Genomic DNA, 21,677 nt, shown 5'->3' on the forward strand with positions numbered 1-21,677 from the left:
AGTCGTTTACGGTTTACCAGACATACAGTAGCTGTCAAAAAAGTCAACTATAAGAAGAAATGGAAAATGTACAAGATGCAACTATTAGGGACATTTCTGTAATGTATTGATAGTGACCTTGTGAGGATGTTGAGGCAAACTATATCAAATGGTATGTAGTTCAAATTAACTTTGCAGTGAAATGATAGGGGAAAGAGAGTGCAGATTAAAGTTACAAAGGACTGGGGCCTCTCAATGTCTCAATGGCAGGACTGTCCCCTCTAGGGTTTCTGCTGAGTGAATTGGGCTAGTAAATAACTAGACAAGACCAGAACCAGTCCCAACATTATTCCTGATCATTCATCTCTGTGAGACAGTTCAGCCAATTCAAAATACTGTATGATCAGACTTCCAATTTGAATGAGATTTACCTGTTTTATTTCTTGTTTGTAGTTAGAAGACCGAATAGGTAAATAATGTATTCATTGGCTGGGATTGATTCCATTACCTTAAGTATCCCAAGTATCTGTGTTACCATTACACTATGAAAAGGGTACCGCTCTCTGTGATATGGTTCACAAGGCTTCCCAAAGGGGTGTATACACTGACCACACCAACATGCCATCATTATCCCAAGTGTAAAATGTGAAGCTATACCTGCTGCTGTAATCAAGGCCCTCAGACAATTCTAATACAAAACCAGGCTAGTTGTACTTGTACTTCACTGAAATGAAAATGTAATGAAATGAACAACGCAACCTACTGAAATGAAAATGTAATGAAATGAACAACGCAACCTACTGAAGATGAAAGACCCATTTTTCAGAGTAAGCTTCTAACTTCGGAGATGTCTTTTAAATAACAAAATACTATAGGCCTACCTCCTAATATTAGTTATGACATTTTGAAAATTAAGATCTGTATCCAGGAAACTGGCACACAATTCTGGTTCTGCTTAAAACTAAACGTTTACATTACATATCAAAGGACTTGAATAGAAATATTGAGCCAGATCCACTACTGGCTATTTTGGATCAGTGGCATTTAATCCCTCTGTGAACTAATTTGAGGGTCAAGAAAGACATCTCCTTGTGCACACTGCTGGCCAAACGTTTGATTTTGCAACAATGGGAATCAGAATCTAGCCCTCTGTTTCAGCAGTGGCTTTGGGCAATGTGCTACACATGGATGGAGAGAATTAGGTGTGCAAACAACAAAAAAGATTGCATCTTCCTGAAAATATGGCGGCCTCTGTTGGTTACGTGGTCTCCTGTGGCGGAGCCTATGCTCAGGGTGGCCCCTCAAGTGCTTGAGAACAGTATATGGGTTAAGCATACAGGTATGTGTATAAGTTGGACCAACAAGGGTATCCCATAGCTGCGTATCACTATAGCCTATGCTGCCATCTCCTCTGATACATATTCAATCAATCAATCAATCAATCAATCAATCAATCAATCAATCTTTGTGGGAATTAAATTAGTTTAATATGCATCAATCAAATATTGTTGATTAAAAAAAAAACATTCAAATACATGTATAATTACATAATTGGAAACTCAATGCTCTACTATCTACTTTACTCTATTGTACTAACACTATGACAATACTATATACTTTTTCCAAATAAAACCAAGAACCTACATTTATGTTTAATATAATAAAGAGTAAAGACTTAAGTGTTAAATAGAACATTGAGAAATTGATTTTGATTATCATCTATCATTTGAGACAACAGACAACCACTAGCAATCAGTCTCTGCCTTCCTAGGCCTTACCATGCAAAGTTGAATTACTACTTTAGCCCCAAATCATACTTATCCAGACTCTTTATCAATATAACCAAATGTCTGTCTCACACACACTGACTATTCACTAATGTTGTCACACACACTGACTATTCACTAATGTTGTAGGCAGTGGTGGAAAAAGTACTCACATTTTGTGCTTGAGTAAAAGTATCAATAGTGTAATATAGAAATACTCTCTGTAAAAGTAGAACAAAATAACTATAGTACAGTACTTATACGTAAATGTACTTTCCACCACTGGTTGTATAGGCTTCTGACTCTGAGTGAGCCTAGGCCCTAGGGGGACGATTTTATAGTGGAACCTTATGTTGGATGAAATTAAACCCACCCGGGCAGTTGTGCGTGTGACGCTCATAGCTGTCAGAAGCTGTACCAGGAAGTAAGCGGCTTCTCTTTCTAAATCTAATTTACTCAACTTTCACAGTTATCTTCGCAGAAACTACGACCCCGAACATTCTGAATGTTTCCAAATGTATGCACCGTAAAGTGAGTATTACAGTTTTGTTGTCATTTGAAAAAGTGTGTTTCAGCGAGCTGTACTCAATGGAAACATAGCTGCTGCTGCTGGTGTCATAGCTAACTTGAATAGCTACACACAAATTGAGCACCTAACGTTGGCTAATTGCTACATGTTGTTGTACTCACTCACTGCTTTGCTAACCGACCACAATAGATGTCTTTGTCGTCATAATTGCAAGAGTCAAGTATGGAAAAACAAAAGATGAACTATGCCAAGTTTGCGACCCCGTTCTAATCTAGGCCTGGCGTTGCTGTAGGCAGGCTTGGGGTTTCGCTTGTAAGTAACACAATCGTTGTAGTGATCTGCTGCCCCTTGGGAATCACCAGGAGGCACGACATCAATTTACACAGCTATGCTAGCTGTGATGATACACAACGTTATGTTACTGTGTCTTCTGATGACACAAAGCCGTTTAACTGTATTTTATGTTAAAGGCACATGAATGGCTCAGCTGACCCCGGACAAAATCCAAGTACTGGTTATTATTGGTGCTAAGTCCCAGAGAGAATCTGTCTACAATCTTTGGCATTAAATTTACACCAAGTCACCAAGCAAAAAACGTAGCCTATGCGTTATACTCTATTATGATTTGAACTTTGAGTCTCACTCACATCAGGAACGTCACCAAAGCTGCATAGACCAGGGGTGCCCACACTTTTTAGACCTGAGAGCTACATTCAGTTTAAAAATGACTGGCTCAACCAGATCTACCCACCAAAAAAAGAATTATCCCATTGCAGAAAATAGTGGGTAGTACAAGACAAATGCACTAGTAATGGGAAATAGAGGGGGAAATGGAATTGGTAGGGTTTTTTTGTACATACATTTGAAATACTGATCATGGTGCAAAACACTCAGACACTCAGATCACACAGCCTGTGATCTACTGGTAGATCACGATCTACCTTTTTGGCACCCCTGGCATAGACTGTTTCTCTCAAGCCTGAGCGAATGACAATGCACGCTTTTATCACATGTACTGTAAGGCCGGACTACCGTACTGCACTTACCAGTATGTCTAGTCTCCCCCAAAACACATTAAAAAATAATATAAAATTCAGTTCCGCTCGTCGGCAGTCTCCTCTATGAGAGTGTGGAGGTCGTACTGCCGGGGCAGATCGGGGTGCACGTCTGGTGAGTCAGACTGCTGGGCGAGTGCGGTCGCTTTGGCATGGGATGAACTTTGATCAATAAATCACAATGACCTGGACACCTTATATGGGGGCTGATGTCACGTGATGTCATGATGTCCTGGTCACCTGGGGGCTTGCCTGGGTTGACCAGGGGGCTGATGTCACGTGATGTCATGATGTCCTGGTCACCTGGGGGCTTGCCTGGGTTGACCAGGGGGCTGATGTCACGTGATGTCATGATGACCTGGTCACCTGGGGGCTTGCCTGGGTTGACGACCAGGGGACTGATGTCACAATGAGCTGGGAGCTTGCCTGGGGTGAGTGACCGGAATTGTGAGTGTCATGACAGAGTGACGGGAATTGTGAGTTAGGTGTCAAAAACGCAATGTTTCATAGTTGATCGATTATTAATTGGTTATTTTATTAAATTATTAATTATAGATTTTATAATTGACTAAATTAAGTAAATGTTGCACCCCTACTTGATATCTTTTTTTTTTGTTATCAAATGTTTTTTATTTTAAGACAAATCACAATAATACACGTTAACAACATGAATGACTTAAAGAAAACAAAACACATATAAAACAACACATAACAGCAAAAGCAAGGAACACAAAAACAAACAATCCCACCCACCCCTCCCCCCCCGAGACCAAAGAAGCCACAAAATGTCATTACTCATTACTTAATAATGATTAAACCATGCCCTTAACCAAATCTGCAATACCAGACCAAATCTCAATGTTTTCCTCTTTTGCACCATGCAATCTTGCTGTAGACATTTCTAGAAAAATGATGTCTAGAAAGGTCAAAGCCCATTGGCGAAATGACAATGTATGAGGCGGTTTCCAGTGCGAAGAAACCATCTTCTTTGCGTTAAAAATATCACATAAATTCTGGAAAGAACGTAAACCATTAACATCAAATAAATCACCCAAAGTATGAATCCCCTTGGAACTCCATCTGGGAAAACGAATAGGACGATTGTCCAAAAGCAAACCATCATTGTTGAACACTGGGGAAAACGAATTCCATTTCAAATCAATCTTGCGCAATTTTTCAGCCGCTCTCCACACTGTTACTAACTGAGAAATGATTGGCCCAAAGCGAACTTTGCATTGATTATTCGTTATGTTTGAATAGATCAGATCTCTCAATTCAACAGGATGAACCAAACTCTCCTCAAGCTCTCGCCAACAAACCTTTATAGTTGAGTCGAAATATCTTAAAAGGGGGCGAAGAGTGAAAGCCCAATAATATAATTTGAAGTTAGGCAACGAGAGACCGCCATCAGCTCTGGCCCGCTGTAACAAGGAAAGTTTGAGACGTGGGCGTTTCCTATTCCACACAAATTTAGATATAGCAGAATGAATCTTAGTCCAATACTGTGCTGGCGGTGGCAGTGGGAGCATAGAACTCACAAAATTAACCCTAGGGAGGACATTCATCTTTATGATTGATACTCAAGCTCGAAGAGAGTTGGGCAATGACGACCATCTGTCTAAATCAAGACAAATTTTGTTCAAAGTGTCACTATAATTGTTTTTAACAGTAGCTTGAAGAGACGGGAACACATCTATGCCAAGATATTTAAATTTGTTCACTACTGGGATTATGGGAGGCAGAACAACAGATTCCCTACTTGATACCTGTCTAATCGTCATTTGGCACCCAATATTGGTTGAAATTCCCAACTTTATTCTCTTGACTTGTATCTATAGAATTTAGATGTGAACAAGAAGTTGGTCATTATCACCTTTTAGATTTGCCACAGTATGAGATCTATTTATCTTTTTCTGCAGGTACACGGCATGCTAACCACGCTCTCCTTGGAACAGAGGAAGTCCAGACATAAGTCACACTAATGCTGATGATCAGGTATCAGATCAAGTCAAATGAAAGCATGAGGACTTTAAGATTACTATAAGTACTGTATGAACAGTTTGTTCATTAAGTTGTCTTCTCCCCTCTGTCTGTCTGTTGCAGTCCGAGAATGGCCTCAGGAATGCAAGAGAAACAGTACACTCCATCTCTGCTTAATTTCTTTGTTTATAACCCTTCATTCGGGCCACGGGAAGGAGAGGTGAGTCCTGCTTCCAGACAGTGTCTTGTTTGTTGTAACACGTCATGTCACCACTGTATGCTTGATCCGTTTGCTAAAAGGTTATTTTTTATTTTTTATTTTTTAGGAGGAGAAGAAAATCCTGTTCTACTACCCCAGTGAGGTGGAGAAAAATGAGAAGATCCGGAATGTGGGTCTCTGTGAAGCCATTGTACAGTTTACCAGGTAGAGATAGCTCTTGAATCTGAAGAGTGTAAAATCACTGCTGTACTTCTCTCAGTGACTGACTTACTACAAACAATGTTTTGGCATAAAAAAGGCTATCCTCATTTTAGCCTTGAGTGCCCGGATCGTTTCTTTTTTCTTCATACTAAAAACAATTACTGTATCTTGGATAAAGACTTAAGTTCGTCCAATTAAAAATTTAACACAATTTCGCCAACATAATGCCACTGCCCACAGAAGTCACCCCCCCCCCTACACACACACACACACACACACACACACACACACACACACACACACACACACGCATATCAAGAACTAATACTTCATTCCAATAACCATTTTTCATTGATGTTCCATGTATTTTGTGAGATATGCTACACATAAGAAGTTCATGTATATTAGAGACATGGTTTATTTGGAAAGCGTTTTTCTGCAATTCTATATTAAAAGGGACAAGGACTGACGGATACAGATATCACCATGGCAATGGCATATCGGTCGGATCGGTAGGTGTAAGGGCCGTGTCGCGTCCTGAACTCTAGATGTGAGGGCTGCATAGTGGCCTGAACCTCTAGTACTAATAAAACAGTTTTCTATTTTTTGTGTGTTTCAGGACATTTTGTCCGACAAAACCAGCGAAGTCTCTACATACACAGAAGAACCGGCAATTCTTCTTCGAGCCAGAGGACAGTTTCTGGGTAGTCATGGTACAAAAAAAAACTCTCACTGTCTTTACTTGTAATGCATAAGGTGTTTGTATTCTAGACATAATAATGGTTCTGTTTTTACTTGCATTTGCAGGTTGTGCGAAACCCAATGGTAGAGAAACCAAACAAAGATGGGAAACCACCTACAGTAGAATATCAAGAAGAAGAGATTCTTGTAGGTCTTCAAGTAACTTTTGTTTGCTTATTTCTTGAGCTGTGCTAACTGCTCCAACTCAGGCTTTGTGTGTATGTTTTATTTGGAAAATGCTGTCCATACATAGCCTTACTGTAAGTTCCATCCACAGGACACAGTTTATGGTGCAGTCTTAAGGCAATGCTACAGTATGTACAAGGTAAGCAGCACCAGATTGCTTTTTAATACTTTCACAGCAAGCCAGTTTTGCCTGGCTAACAGAGATGCTCTTCAGAAATGCAGACATTTACCAGAATTCTATACCTCATGCAACCATTGTATTGTTAATTTGTTATAAATGCTCTGGAGGTATTCTAGGGCTTATCCAGTGAACAAACACCAATGAACTACTGCGTGTAGTGTACTCAGAAATCCAATCGCTTGCGCTTACCTCCAAGCCTCATTTTCTGATTGGCACTGACCCTTAGTGGCACAAGGGCTTTGCACTTTATATGTAAGACATTAACGTTGTTATTTTAAATGCTGTAGCTCTTCAATGGCACATTCAGCAGAGCGATGGAGGCAGGCGGAGTGGAGCTTCTCATCCAGAAGCTCGAGAAGTTCTTCTACAGGGTAAGAAGATGAAACACATCTATCCCTACACTGACTCATAAATATTAGCATCATAAATATTAGCATATGACTCATATGTCATATAACTACTTTATGTTGGTATGAAAGTCAATTATACCTGTTACTGCCTGATACTAAATGTCTACTTCATGATGTACTGTAGCACTTTCATTTGATTGGCAGATACACATTAGCTCCTCTTTTTTAATTCAGTGTAAACAGGCGTTGACACAGGACACTTTTGCGGGAAAGTACTCACATCATCCTGTGTTGGCAGACACGCCAGACTGCCGGCCGCCATAGCCTAATGATTCTTGATAAACGCAGACATTCATTAGTCCTATTGGTGTGGAGCTAGCCACACGCCTTGATGTAAGGACACAGCTTTAGGCTCACCCGTTGAGATTATTAAAGAGCGTGAATAATTCATGTGTAATGAAGAGGACACCCTCTGTTGCCTCTTAAGCTTTCTTGGGCTTCCCTCTTCCAGAATGTAACTCAAAGATGCAGAAGACTGAAAAAAAAAAGTGAGAGCTGGTGGTGTACATGTCAGAGGTCGAATGTCAGAACCTCCCCTCGTGTCCTTGGGTGACTCGGGCATTTGTAGAGAGCATGGACCCCTCTCTCTTTTCCATCTCCTGTTTCTGAGTCTTCATGTGTGCGCTGGCTCATGCATGTGTTTTTGTGGTGCGGCCAATCTCCTGTTATTTCATGCATGTGCTTGTAATTTGTATGCATGTGTCTGTGACCAGTATCTTCAGACGCTGCACCTACAGTCATGTGACCTGCTGGACGTGTTTGGTGGAATCAGCTTTTTCCCACTGGACAAGATGACATACCTGAAGATCCAGTCCTTTGTGAACAGAGTGGAGGAGAGCCTCAGCCTGGTCAAATACACAGCCTTCCTCTACAACGACCAACTCATCTGGTACATGCTATTTATGTGCACCCCCCCCCCCAACTGCCCAATCAGACAGTTTATTGTTGCTGTCGGGCTGAAACCTTCTGTAACGCTTTGTGTTTTTTGGTAAATTAACGCCCTACTTGATCACATAAAAGTGTAGCCGGTGCGTTTTGAGCTCGTGGATCTGATACTTTTGAATTTGAATCCTGAAAAGTAACAGTTTTGGACATGAGGTTTCCACCCGACAGAGACGTTGTACGAACGAGTGTGTCATTTTTAGATCACCTCCCCCACTCTCGTTAGTGTGCGGCTGGCATTGTTGTCATTTCCAATCCCATTACCACATGCTGGGTGGAACAGGCGGGCCCAAATAACCAGTAATCCTCTTTGTGGGATATTATATATGCATTTATTATTATTATTATTTTATTTTTATCCCACGATTTTTGTAACCCATTTTTTTCACCCAGTGTCAATTGGTGCTACACTCCCTCTGCCAACCTGGGGTGAGCAACGGACTGATCTCATGTTTCCTTCAATACATGAGGAGTCCAAGCCGCTTCTTTTCTTTCCATCAGGTGCCCCGAAGGGAAGCAGTTTTAGAGACCAGGATTACTGCATATTTTTGGCGGGTACTACCTACCCTAGGGTACACTAGGAGAACATGCAAACTCCACACAGAAAGGCCCTTTTGCCAACCCCACTTAGGGTATGGGCACTGATGACGCGGAGGAGAGAACTTGCCCACAGCGTCCCCAACAAGAATCGAACCCAAGGCCTACCGAGTCTGACTGCGCCACCGTGCCCCCATTATATGTATTCTGATATCTCTTGCCGTTTTAATTGCACTGTCAGCCGACCAGCTTGAATGGAGGGATTATGTGATCGCTAATGTATTGACCAGAGAGCAGCTTTCACTGCCTTAGCGTGACCCTTCATTATACTGTATATGAAAGCCTTTGAGGGATGCATACATTTGTTTGATTTCTTGATTTTAACTGCTATTTACTCACATTGCTATGCCTCATTCTCACCAGCTACAGTGGTCATTCTTAGCAGCACACTTTATATAACATGCCAGTCACCAAAAGGTTCAACAAATCATCAATCAATCAATACCCACCTTTATTAATCAAATTATCAAATCTACCACACATCTGGTTCTCACTTGTCAATCTTCCTATCTAGCTTTCTATCACCCTCAGATATATGTGCATGTATCTTGTTTCATATTATTAACAATAAACCCTTTGTCTTGTATTCATTGATGTGAATGTGTCGAGGCATTTAAAGTAGTGGTTAACCACTTTCGACGTGTTAACTCTCATTTGGGCATGTCCTGGGTGAATGTTCACCGTATCGTACAACAAATGATATAGGGCTTAATTAGTGTCTGTCGTTGTGACTGCAGGAGCGGACTAGAACAGGATGATATGAGGATCCTGTACAAGTATCTGACCACCTCATTGTTTCCCAGGCACTCTGAACCAGAGGTGAGTAGAATTGAGGGCCGTCGTAGAAAAACATGTCAAATTGTTTAAAAAGAGATGGGATACGATACATGCGCGTATAGACTACAGGCAAATCCGCGGAGGGCTGCCCTGGGTGCAATCGTAGCTGCGGTGTCGCATTGCGTGCAGCTTGACACCGCAGCATTGATCGCCTACAGGGCACCCCTCCGGTTTCGTCTAAAGCGGTGGAGGGAGGAATAAACTTAGGAAGGCAAGGTTGATTTTGAGTGAAAGACGAGCTGTTTGGATTGAGGCGAGAGAAGGGAAGGTGATGGATTGGAGGGGAGATAGAATGTTTTGAACATGAGATCCACTGCTCTCTTCTGACCTCTAGAAATCCACTCCTCTGCAGGTGTTTCCTCTACTGTGTGATGTCACTAATGTGATTCTGTACATACCGAACTGCACTAGACCAGATTTAAGGGCCTGCAATGATTTCAATAAACTCAAGATATAATATGGTAGCAATAGTGAGTGTATGATATGTTTTTGGAGTGTATGATAAAACTAGAAAATTCGCAATAAAAAAAAATTGCAGAGTCTGGTTGCCACAGTGGCTTACATATATATGCCCCTCCCACTAATATTGCCAGCCAATTACAATTTCAAGTCACACCTTAGATCATGTGCGACAAACGGTTACATTTCTCGCATTTGCGGCGCCCACTATGGATGAAAATGGAATTGCCACCCCGGACATGTGATTCAAATTTGGGATGGATTGGACATTCCCTTTGTGATTTATGGCATTTTTTGTGATATAGGCCCCTCCTACTAACTACGATTACGGCCGAACGATACGCAATATCAAAATTCTGTTATAAGCCAAAACGTAAAGTTATAGCGCCACCATGAGGCCGACCGATAAAATTATAGGTTAAATAATTTTAGTGATAACTATGAATTTATCCTCCAAGTTTTGTAATTATAGTGATTACAGTCTCCGAGGAAAAAATACCCATTCATGTCAATGGGAAATTTTAATTCACTAATAAATTCATATCGATTAAACTATACAACATTTCTCTTAACAAAATACAAGCACACGATTCCCCGACATATGGCTCAAGTGCGTACAGTCAAAAGTGTGGGAGGTATAATGCGACAAACAAAAGACTACTCCAGTGAAATAAAGTGTTACAGTTACTAGAGTCTGGTTGCAACCACACTAATGTTGAATGAGTACTTCTCACGTTCAATGTAATGAGGACTCTGTCTGTCTGTCTCTCCTTCTCTCCCCCCCCCCCCCCCTCCCCTCCACTCTCTCCCCGTCCCAGTTGGCTGGCAGGGACTCTCCACTCAGGCCTGAAGTGGCAGGGAATCTGTTGCACTATGGAAGGTGAGCCTTTCAACCCATTCTGACCTGAGATCAGATTCTAAAAATGTCTTAAATCCTGACAGTTTAAAAAAATAGCAGACCTACAAGCTCGGTGGCGTGCTATGAGCTTGTAGATCTGCTATTTTTCAATAGCTAAAGCATGACATAATGCTAACACCAAAATGGGTTCCCGCCCAAAATGGGTTAACGCAGTCATATTGTGGGACAAAGTGTCCTATGTGATGTAAATCACATCAGTTGTTGTGTCATTGTTTGTTGTTCTTGCTGAGTTTCCAAAACAATTTATTGAGATCATTTTGTCATTATAAAGAAAGCTTCTGCATTATAAAGAAAGCTTAACTTCACAAACGCACATGATCAACAATAATACGTTGCTGGGTTGTACTGCTTGTGTTTAGTCTTTTTCATTATTTACAACTTTTCACTGTTGATGCAGCTTTCTCTGCTGCTATTCTCTCTCTCTGGGAGAGGGTTTCTCTGCTGCTATTCTCTCTCTCTGGGAGAGGGGGCTAGAGCCTAATTTATACTACGCTGCTGCCTGCACCATGGTTTTAAAACGGGCCTGTAAAATTGTGTAATCCTTTATTCATATAATATAACCAGTAAGACGCCCTAAGGGTGAGAAGCGACCTTGTCACGTGCACTCATCCGCCTGGGTGACGGCAATACTGCTGGGCGAGCGCTGGCGCTTTGGCATGGGGGGTCAGATCAACATATGGAATGAATTTGGTTTGATGACATTTGGAATGTCAGAACAGGAAGGACGGGTGGGGAAGGACCTGTTCTGACATGTCAGCAACAGGTCAGCTCCATATTTGGAGATCTATGGTTTTGAGGTCGGATGTAGATTGCTGGCCGGCTCCATTTATGCAGATCTAGGTGATGATCCGGTCTTCTCCATGTATGGTTAGCCAGGGTTAGCTGAGGTCAGTGTCGTGATCTTCATATATGGAGATGGCCATATATGGTGGCGTGACGTGTCACGAGGCTTGATGTCATGGAGATTTAAGGGTCATGATGTCACAAGATGTCATGAGGCCATGACCATATATGGAGAGGTGAGGTCACGAGGCGTGACTATATATGGAGGTGTGTGTGACTGACAAACGGACGGACAGACGGGAAATGCAGGTTTTCATAGTAAATGCGTTCTACTGTCGCAATAATATATGAATAGTAATTAAACAATTCTACAATAACCAGCCGACCAGAATTCTACAATAACCAGAATTCTATGAGCTGGGTTGTTAGAGATGCAGAGCCTACTAACCTCCAGTAAAACAATAAATTGCTTTGAATTTAAATGTAATTCATTATGTTTTGCATATATGTTTTGGAAAATTAATTTGCACTTTTAAACACTTTACCCATTGTTTCCTAATGGGCAAGAACATGTAGTACAGGTGTTATCAATGTTGTCGCTCTGGATTAAGTCTGCTAAATGCCTAAATTGTGCATTTAATCTATATGCAGCCTGCAAGTGCAAGCCAATTCAATTATATTGAGATTTTGAAGCCTACAGTGTATAAGCTCAAACAGAAATGTCATTTTTATACTCCAATGCTGCAAAACACTATTCAATCGTTAATCACAATTATTGGACATAAAATGTCCTGATTGTGACATCCCTATGTCCAAGTTCATGCTATCCCATCACATTTGTACCCATGTGTTATCCGAGGTGACCCATGACTAAAGGGAAATTGGAGCTCATATGGTGGTCAGAGGACACAAGTTGACTTCTGCTGACCTAGATCCTGTGCAGGGATCCTGCCTGCACAGCTGTAACAAGATAACATAAGACGGCAATTGCGATACACTGTAAAATCGGCAGTGTTGATTTATCCATTTACTCAGAGTTAAATTGCTGTGTGATGCAGCAAATTATTGGGAAGTGAATGCAGCAAGGATGGATTGATGTAAAATTTGGATCCTGGTGGGACTCAAACCCAAGGATACTATGGTTAACTGCAACTCGTTGATTTCCAATTCCATTTACTGTACGTTTCAGTCATTAAGATGACTTATAAAATGCATCCATGAAATAAGGTTCACGTCCAAGTGCTAGGTCACATTACAAGCAGTTGTACTGTAACTAAGTTCGAGGCTCAGACAGAGCCGTGTTGTCTGGGCTGGGCTGGGCTGGGATGAGGAGAGATGTAATCTTTCATCTATTTCCATTTCAGTTCAATTGAGTTGGATGACATATTCAAGAACAGGTTGTGGAATGTGTGCGTGACTACCTTTCAGTCAATGTTTTAAATGTTTAATCTCATCTCTAATAGAATGCAGCATGCACGACTCCATCTCGTCTCACTCACTTTAATCATTTTACCGGGTGCACGGTCAGACACGACATTTTAAACGGAGAAGAAAACCAGCACTCACGGCAATAGCTTTTAAGGCACTTATTTATTTTACCATAGGTAGGTTAGGTATATGGCATGCTGCAGACAATCTCATCTCTGCCAATCATTTGCCTCATGTTTTTACCCCCCCCTTCTTTCTTTCTTTCTTTCCAGGTTTCTCACAGGACCGTCCAACCTCAAAGATCCCGAGGCCAAATTCAGATTTCCCAGAATATTTGTCAACACAGAGGACAACTATGAGGAACTGCATCTGATTGTTTATAAGGTGACACGTTTGCCTGACTAATGACGGGCTAAATCCCCAGTTGGTTTAATCTCTTGATGCATAAAAAGGCTTTATTTTTAATGCTTTAAAACATGTTCATGAAGAATAGAATTAGGCTGAAGGCAAATGTTAATTTGAAATTAAATGTAACTTAAATGGAAATGTTAAAGGAGAATTCCATGCTAGAAGGCTTTCTTACCTTATTTGTAGTTGTTACGTCCCCACCAAAGAGGTCCAGTTGTTATTTTATTATTATGGCTATTTCCCCTAATATAAGTCCTCAATTAATTGAATTTAATTGAATGAGGCATTGGGGTGTTGTGCTAATTTGCTTATTTCCATCGCTCAAAAAAATATATTTTTTGTATATATCCTCTCTTCATAATGTAAATAGTATCCCAAGTGGCACACTAGTATCCCAAGTGGCACAAAAACCCAACCCCTATTGAGGTTTTTTATTAGCGGAAATAGCCAATAATGCACTTTTGCACAAAATAACACCTGGACCTCTTTGGTCTTCTAGCATGGAATTCTTTGCAGCTTCAGATCCCATTTCAAGGTTGCACAGCGCTAGATATAATAGCATGTAACCAAAAGACCCTTTGGAGGACCAGCAACCAACATAGGTATGATTACTTCTAATGCGACTAGCGACGGGACCGTGATGAGCTGTGGAATTGGAAGCATTGATTTAGGTCAAGGGTTATTCACGTTTTAAGATTTTCGATCCCATCCATTAAAATGGAGGGGGACCACTTTGGATGACGTCCCAACCGGAAATTACATAGAATGTTGCCCAATAGACGCTCCCAGCCTGTATATCGTGCATTCGGTTATGGAATGATTAATGTTCCGTCTTTTGGGCACCCATGACAGTTATAAGAAGTATTCGGATCTGTGTAGCCTGTATATATTTCCCCGTTCTGTACTCAAAACTGTGTTCAATCTGCTCTTTTCCAGGCAATGAGTGCAGCAGTTTGTTTTATGATCAGCGGTAAGTAATCACACTATTTGTCATATGTCACATTTTCATTGAGCTACCATTTGAGTGGAAATGAATGCCCCGTAACCAGTCAAATTATTATAGATTTAGGCCATTGCTGTTTTACTCAGCCTTGTTCAGAATAGAGCACAGAAGTCTGACATCAGTGCCGCTGTAGTGCGCTATCCCCCTGGTTCACAGTTATTACTTACGCAAGCAGAGCGCGCAAGTAATAGTTTTCGCTTTCGTATGTCGCCGTTTGATGTGAATGCGCTGTGCTAGCGTATGACGTAACTACTACTTGTGCTTGATATGGCAGTGGTGTCAGATTACATACATGTACTGTATACATAGGGTCATTACCTTTAATCCTCCCGACACTAAAACATATCGTCACCATCGAAAACCAATTACACCCTGGCATTGGGTCCTTTAATCCACATCTTTATTACGTCATCATTGAGAGCTAGTTGTACCAGTTATACCCTTACGTCATATGCTGCTACGATACATACGCATCAAACGTAACCACAGTATACCGCTAATCAATTTACAAATTACATATACATAGAGACATTTCCTTTAATCCACCCGACGCTGATCGACATACCATCGAAAGCCCTCCCACCTAATTCTTTCCTTCTTGCCCCACTTGTTACTCTCCCTTGCCTCTATATGCCCCCCCCCTAGCCTCGGTGGAGCTGACGAGGGAGTTCTGTGAGCAGCTAGATGGACTTGTGGGGCCCCAGCTCACCTTGCTGGCATCTGACATCTGCGAGCAGTTCAACATCAATCGCAGGATATCGGGGTAAATGGACCACAATCTGAAATGTAATCCCACTTAAAAGTTTCATCACAAGTTCAGAGACATCAAAATGCTCACGTCTCTGGTTTTATAGCACTGAAAACACGTCGCTATGTAACATGTCAGTGTGATATGTTGTGGTTTATGTGTGTAGGATGATGTGACCAAACAATGTCTCATGAGATTAAGGCAGAAGAGCCAGAGGATAGGATAGTTGGGAGTTCTGATTGTATTAAATATTTGTTATTGTATTAACTAGAACGGTGCCCGGGGTGCCAGTGCCCATGGGAGCTGAGGACTTTTGTGGTGGTTCTGGACAACCGTGGTTGTGAACGACTCGACACCGGACACTGCACTTATATCGTGATGTCAGAAGTGTTGTCAGCGGTATCCCCTTTTATGCCCATATATGGAGTTCTTTGTCAGGCATGCCCAAATATGGAGTCTATGCAGATGTCAGAATGATGTCAGAAGTCGGTAGGACGAACCCGTATTTAGGCATGTATTTTCTGTGTACTAAAGAGCTGGAGAGACAGGGTCTGAATAACAAAAACTATAGGAGTGATTATTATCTTACTGTACACTGGCACAAGTAGTACAAGTATTTGAAGATGGAGCATCCAACCGTCAATTACTCACAAGTGTTCCCAAACGGAAGACCTTAATTATAACAGGACTAACCAAGCTCCTCCTTCTCGGTTGGCAACATGACAGGATTTAGGGCTGTAGCGTGCTGTCTTCCTTTTCACGAAAATCTGCTTTCAAATGGTGTAATCGCTTGTCGTAGTGTTTAAAAATAATCCAAAGTGGCAATCGACAACAACTGAACATACTGTACTGTTACACCTTAACACCTAATATCCACATAGCGCAGAGGGGAAATTAGTTTGATTGCTCCAGTTGCATCTCCCACTGACCCATTTCATTTGAAAGGCAATGACACGAATAATGTTGTAGTATTCTGTGACACGTTAGTTAACACAAGCCTTGCATGTTATATTCTGTGACACGTTAGTTAACACAAGCCTTGCATGTTAACATTAAGTACCTCGTTGAGGCCCTGGCCATTGAGGGTTGACAAGTTGCGCACTGTGTGTGGTTAATTGCCCTCTATTGATTTCTTAAGTACAGACAACAAACTGCTGGAGCAAAAGGCTACAGACTAGTGGTAGGGAGAGATGGTGGCAAGACAGTGATGCGTAATAAATGCTAATACATCAAAAAATATATCACCTTTGCAAAGCCCACATTGGACTTCAGCACTAACCCCAAATTTGACTTAAGTAGCCTAATATATGGTAATGTAGTCTTTAAGTTAATCTAAATATTTCTTTCTTTTTTCTGGACAGTGTCCATTCATATTCCCCAATACTTAATGCCTGAATCACTATCTTGTTATTTTGTTTTTTGTTTTTTGACAAAGCACTTCTCTCGACAGTGATTATACCCAACAGACAGTGTCACTTGACAGCGCCATGCATTCAATCCCTTTTTGAATTGACCCACATAGGGCCGACGGCGTCAGACGAGACTCTTGTTACTCCATCGGATATTGTCACAGGCTCACTACTTGTGGGGTAACACAAGCGTTGTGGCCAGCCAGTGTTACTTGGGAGCCTGGCACGCTGCATGGTACTCCAACTCCGCTACCCCTACAGATAACTGGAGATAAGCGCTGACCAGTAACCTAAGACTCTGGACTCTGTGGCTTGGACAGTTTGACAAGCTTCTTCTTAGTCATCCGAGTGAAGAATAGAGTGAATAAGTAATGCTGGCCCAAAAGGTCCACTGCTGGAACCCAGCCCATCTCTTCTGATCAATCAAGACTGCCGGAACTGTCGAGTAGACTCAGATAGGGTGATACACACACACACACACACACACACACACACACACACACACACACACACACACAGGCACTGTGCTACTGCATACACTTACAACACACAGTTTACTGATTAACACATTCATACATGTGTACTCGGTTTCTCTGATGCATGAATACACACTACACAGTCATACTCTTAAACACGTTCTCTTTCTCAGGCCATCGATTAGTTACTAATCTAATCTGTGCCCGAACATAATGTTCATAATGTCCACCATCAGATTAACTATGTTGAATCTGCAGCGGGACACATTGGGAAGGCAGAATATTTTACTTGTATTTGCCCAGTGTGAACTGGACAAATAATTTGGACAGCATGCACCGAGAGAGGAAGAGAATTGTATTTTGTGGAACAAATTTGAAAGATGACAGACACTGTGTAGGTGTAGGTTATTAATTAATTCGTGTATTATTGTAGATTTTGTCACTTCTCATGCAGGTGTAGATTTTGTTTCAGAATTTGGTGCAGAACCGTGCCATCAGCTAATCGGTCAGCTAATGTACTGTAGTGTCAACTGTGTAATGTGTTTGGACTGGAGCATCTTTTAACATGAAACATCACCCACTATACTTTTGTTTAAGTTTTTTTTTAAATACCTGGGTGTTTGGAATGACAAAAGTAGCCTCAGGAAAGACAGATGGGTGTGCGTGTGACAATATAATCATGAGGCGGAGAGACCGAGAGAGATTGGTCTCAATCCACATGCAGTACACAACACACTTTACCTCGCCAAAAGGTTTGGCAGGTTTGGCAAAATGTTAAAAAAATATTGAATAAACCTTGAGTCATAAATAAATCAAAGGCAGATGCCCATCTACTATCTAGTATATTAAATAAACCTATAATAAATATAATATTTACTTGCGAAAGCAGAGCACGGAAGTAAAGTTGTTTGTCTGGTGCTCCGACGCGTATGCCGTGGCTGCATGAAGTAGGCCATTTATGGCCTACTTGTGTGCAACGCACAAGTAGGCTCTTACACAGAGTGCAGTTCTAGTTAAATCATAATGTTTCTTCTGCCTTCAGATCAGGGATGGGCAACTTTGATGATTGAGACGGCCACAATATTTCCACGCTCGCTCCAGATTGTATACATTGTATAATGTCTTTTCCTAAATAATGCCCTACTTTGTCATTCTATGTCACACAAAAGTAGCAAAAATGGCCGATCTACAAGCTCAAAATGCTTGTAGACAGTATTTTTGCTATTTTTTTCATTGGAATCCTGAAAAGTAACTTGGTAACTTTAACTTTATGAACTTAAATATAAATACATTGCACATAACACATTTTAATACTAGTCATTAAGCTACTAATATAGCCTGAAGTAATTAAAGCAGATCATGTTTGGAATTGGAACGGCTGGAATCAATAATATCAGTATTCCGATATTAACCTATGGGCTGCATTAAGTGAAGGTGAGGGCTGCATGTATGCTTCAAATGTCAAGATTTCTTTTACTTTAACACGTATATATGTACAAAATATATGCTGTTGATATTTAATCTTCCTTCCTACTGTATACCTGGTCTTTCTGGTTTATGTATTTTTTCATTACTGTGTCCATCTAGGCCAGACAAAGAGCCCCAATTCAAGTTCATCTACTTCAACCACATGAACTTGGCAGAGAAGAGCACCATTCACATGAGGAAAACAGCCAGTGTGTCGCTCACTTCTGTTCATCCTGACCTTATGAAGATCTTGGGAGACATTAATTGTGACTTTGCCAGGTGATTTGTTTAATTTACCTGTTGGATTCAAATAAAGCAATTACAAGTACCTTTTTGTATAAAAGACAAAGGTGCCAAGAGTGCATAATGTATTCACTTTTCATGTAAATCTTACTAGTTTACAATGGCATAGTATGATTATATATTCTGTTTCACAAGACAGTACTTACAATACAACTGCATTTTGTGTTTTATTAATGCTTCCCCTTCATAAAGTAGTATTTAGTGGGTCTCAGATTGACACATACATTTTCCTACGTAATGTTATTTTTATGTTTTCATACATAATGGTATAGTACACATAGCTTTATTACTACGAATCGCCTTTTAGGCAATCATGAGACAGTCATGTGAAAATCACACTTTGTCTCTTTCTAGCGTGAGCAATGGCATTCCCATGGTGCAGCATTATTTATATGTAAGAGCTGTCTCAGGAAGATTAATGCCACAATGTAATGAGGTTGTGTAATAAATTGCCCATTTATGAAAAGTAATCAGTTGCTAGTTAGTCTTCCTAACGGTGCTCAGTTTTGTACTGTATACTGCCATGGTTTGTGAACATTTCATTTAGACTGTCCACCTAACATATTTTTATCCCCAACCCCCAGAGTTGATGAAGATGAAGAAATTATTGTAAAAGCTATGACGGACTACTGGGTAGTTGGCAAGAAGTCAGACCAGAGAGAATTGTACGTCATCCTGAACCAGAAGAATGCCAATCTGATTGAAGTAAACGGTACGATTGATGTGAACGACTCGCCTTGCTTTAGCTTTGTCCAGTGGTTTTCAGTGGCAGAGACCACTGATAGACTACAGTAGACTGTACAGTATGGTGGGATATGGTGGCAAATAATGAATTACCGTAATTTCCGGACTATAAGCCGCACCTGAATATAAGCCGCACCAGCCAAATTTAGGGAAAATCCCATATACAAGCCGCACCAGACTATAAGACGCACCGGACTATAAGCCGCAGCTACGTTAGCTCAGAGCCTGAGATGGCTCTGCGTTAGCTGTAAAAATCCATAGATTAGCCGCACCGTTGTATAAGCCGCAGGGTTCAAATCATGGGTAAAAAGCCGCGGCTTATAGTCCGGAAATTACGGTACATTACAACATACTGACACTGTGGAACATACTGACACAAATGGAAATGAACCCCAGGTGACATCCATCTAGCAATGTGGACTTGCGTGCCCTGCCACCACAATAAATCTGTCCCAATACTTAATCTCCCATCTAACAATCGCTGCCCTTCTGTTCCCCCCCCCCCCATACAGAGGAAGTTAAGAGGCTTTGTGCAACACAGTTCAACAATATATTCTTCTTGGACTGACAGCGATTCCAGAGATCTCTCAGGATGACAGAGACTCAGAAAGATAACGGGAAGAGCAGAGGAGGGAAGAGACACATGGACTGTTTTAACCACACTAAAAACTGTCATCATCAAAGGGTATTATGACAGCATCAGTGTAATGCAATAATTGCAATTGAAGCTTTTCTCATTTTCTTAGATTTTTATTTAACCTATACAAATTGTAATTAAATTGAAATTTCTTTAGAATTCCACTGTACATGTACTTAATTTGATTTGTTGCCTTGTACATACATTGCTTGGTATTCGTTGGTTAACTGTTAATGATGGTGTCAATTGACATCACTTGTCCATCACTTTCTTTTTTTTCTTTTTTTAATGGAGACCCTCGGTCATGGTCAGTCAAAATGGATTCCAAAACCTACACACAAATCTTTTCTTAATGTTTGATTAATGCGCTTGTATAGTTTTGAAATAAGATACCATCACGTCACAAAAGTATTGTGGTTTGTAAACAGCTGCCCAAACTTTCAATAAATTAAGAAATTCTAATTTTACTCTGATTATAAAGAAAATGTATTTTTATGGCTGTTCTAAATCATTAAAGCCACAGTGTGTGATACTGTGTGGTGTGTGCATTGTGCAACCACTAGCTGGCAACTATGCCACAGAGGGAAGTATGGTTAATGGGTATATTACTGAGGGAGGTGCTCAACCTGGGAGGAGCTCAGGCCAGGGAGGGGACACTGAAGTCTTTTGTCACTAACAATTTTGCATTGCGGAAATCTCATCTACGACGGATCTAGTTGATGTCAGTGGTCACCTTTGCAGAGTAGGTAAACCAGTCCATCTTATTCACAAACTGACCAAACAACTGCGTCATAAGCCGTGTGTGTGTGTGTGCGTAACTGTTGATTGGGGCCCCACTCAGTCCATTACAGCTGAGAAAATGGCAGATCGTGTTCTCTCTAGGTCAGCGGTGTCAAACTCATTGACTTCATGACATGTGGGTAGGACCAGCTGTGCACACATTTTCTCCCACAGTGTTTTTGTTTTTCAATCTTCTCTCGTGTGTCCCTCTGCTATAACTACAAAATATTCCACCTTACAAATTATTTTTCTTTTGCAGATTCCCATTTCCCAATCAATCATTACTTTTAGGAATCAGTCACACAGGGACTTACCGGTCCAGAAGACATAAACTCTGCAGTCATCAAAAAGCTTTCTGGTTTATAAATCTCAGTCAATGGGAACTGGCCACACCTGCAGCAGCCACACTGCACAGTTCACTTTATCTGGATATAGAAACACCCTTGAATTCAACTTCTGATTGTATATTGAAGATGCAAAGTAGTGGAA

At 41.0% G+C, this 21,677-nt stretch overlaps 1 protein-coding gene across 1 annotated transcript; it reads left to right on the plus strand.

Moving 5' to 3' along the window:
- The first annotated feature begins 2,153 nt into the window (after positions 1-2,153).
- Positions 2,154-20,875, plus strand: ccz1 (CCZ1 homolog, vacuolar protein trafficking and biogenesis associated). The gene is made up of 17 exons (XM_083786938.1): positions 2,154-2,276; positions 5,249-5,324; positions 5,433-5,529; positions 5,636-5,733; positions 6,350-6,443; positions 6,538-6,618; positions 6,749-6,796; positions 7,126-7,209; positions 7,962-8,137; positions 9,525-9,606; positions 10,902-10,963; positions 13,486-13,597; positions 14,558-14,591; positions 15,270-15,387; positions 18,845-19,003; positions 19,612-19,739; positions 20,284-20,875. The coding sequence occupies exons 2-17, from the start codon at positions 5,311-5,313 to the stop codon at positions 20,337-20,339; spliced, it is 1,443 nt and encodes a 480-aa protein (XP_083643064.1). The 5' UTR covers positions 2,154-2,276; positions 5,249-5,310; the 3' UTR covers positions 20,340-20,875.
- Positions 20,876-21,677: the final 802 nt, after the last annotated feature.

The sequence above is a fragment of the Protomyctophum parallelum genome (genome assembly GCF_964188405.1).
Source record: "Protomyctophum parallelum genome assembly, chromosome: 17".
Classification (NCBI taxonomy): Eukaryota; Metazoa; Chordata; class Actinopteri; order Myctophiformes; family Myctophidae; genus Protomyctophum; species Protomyctophum parallelum.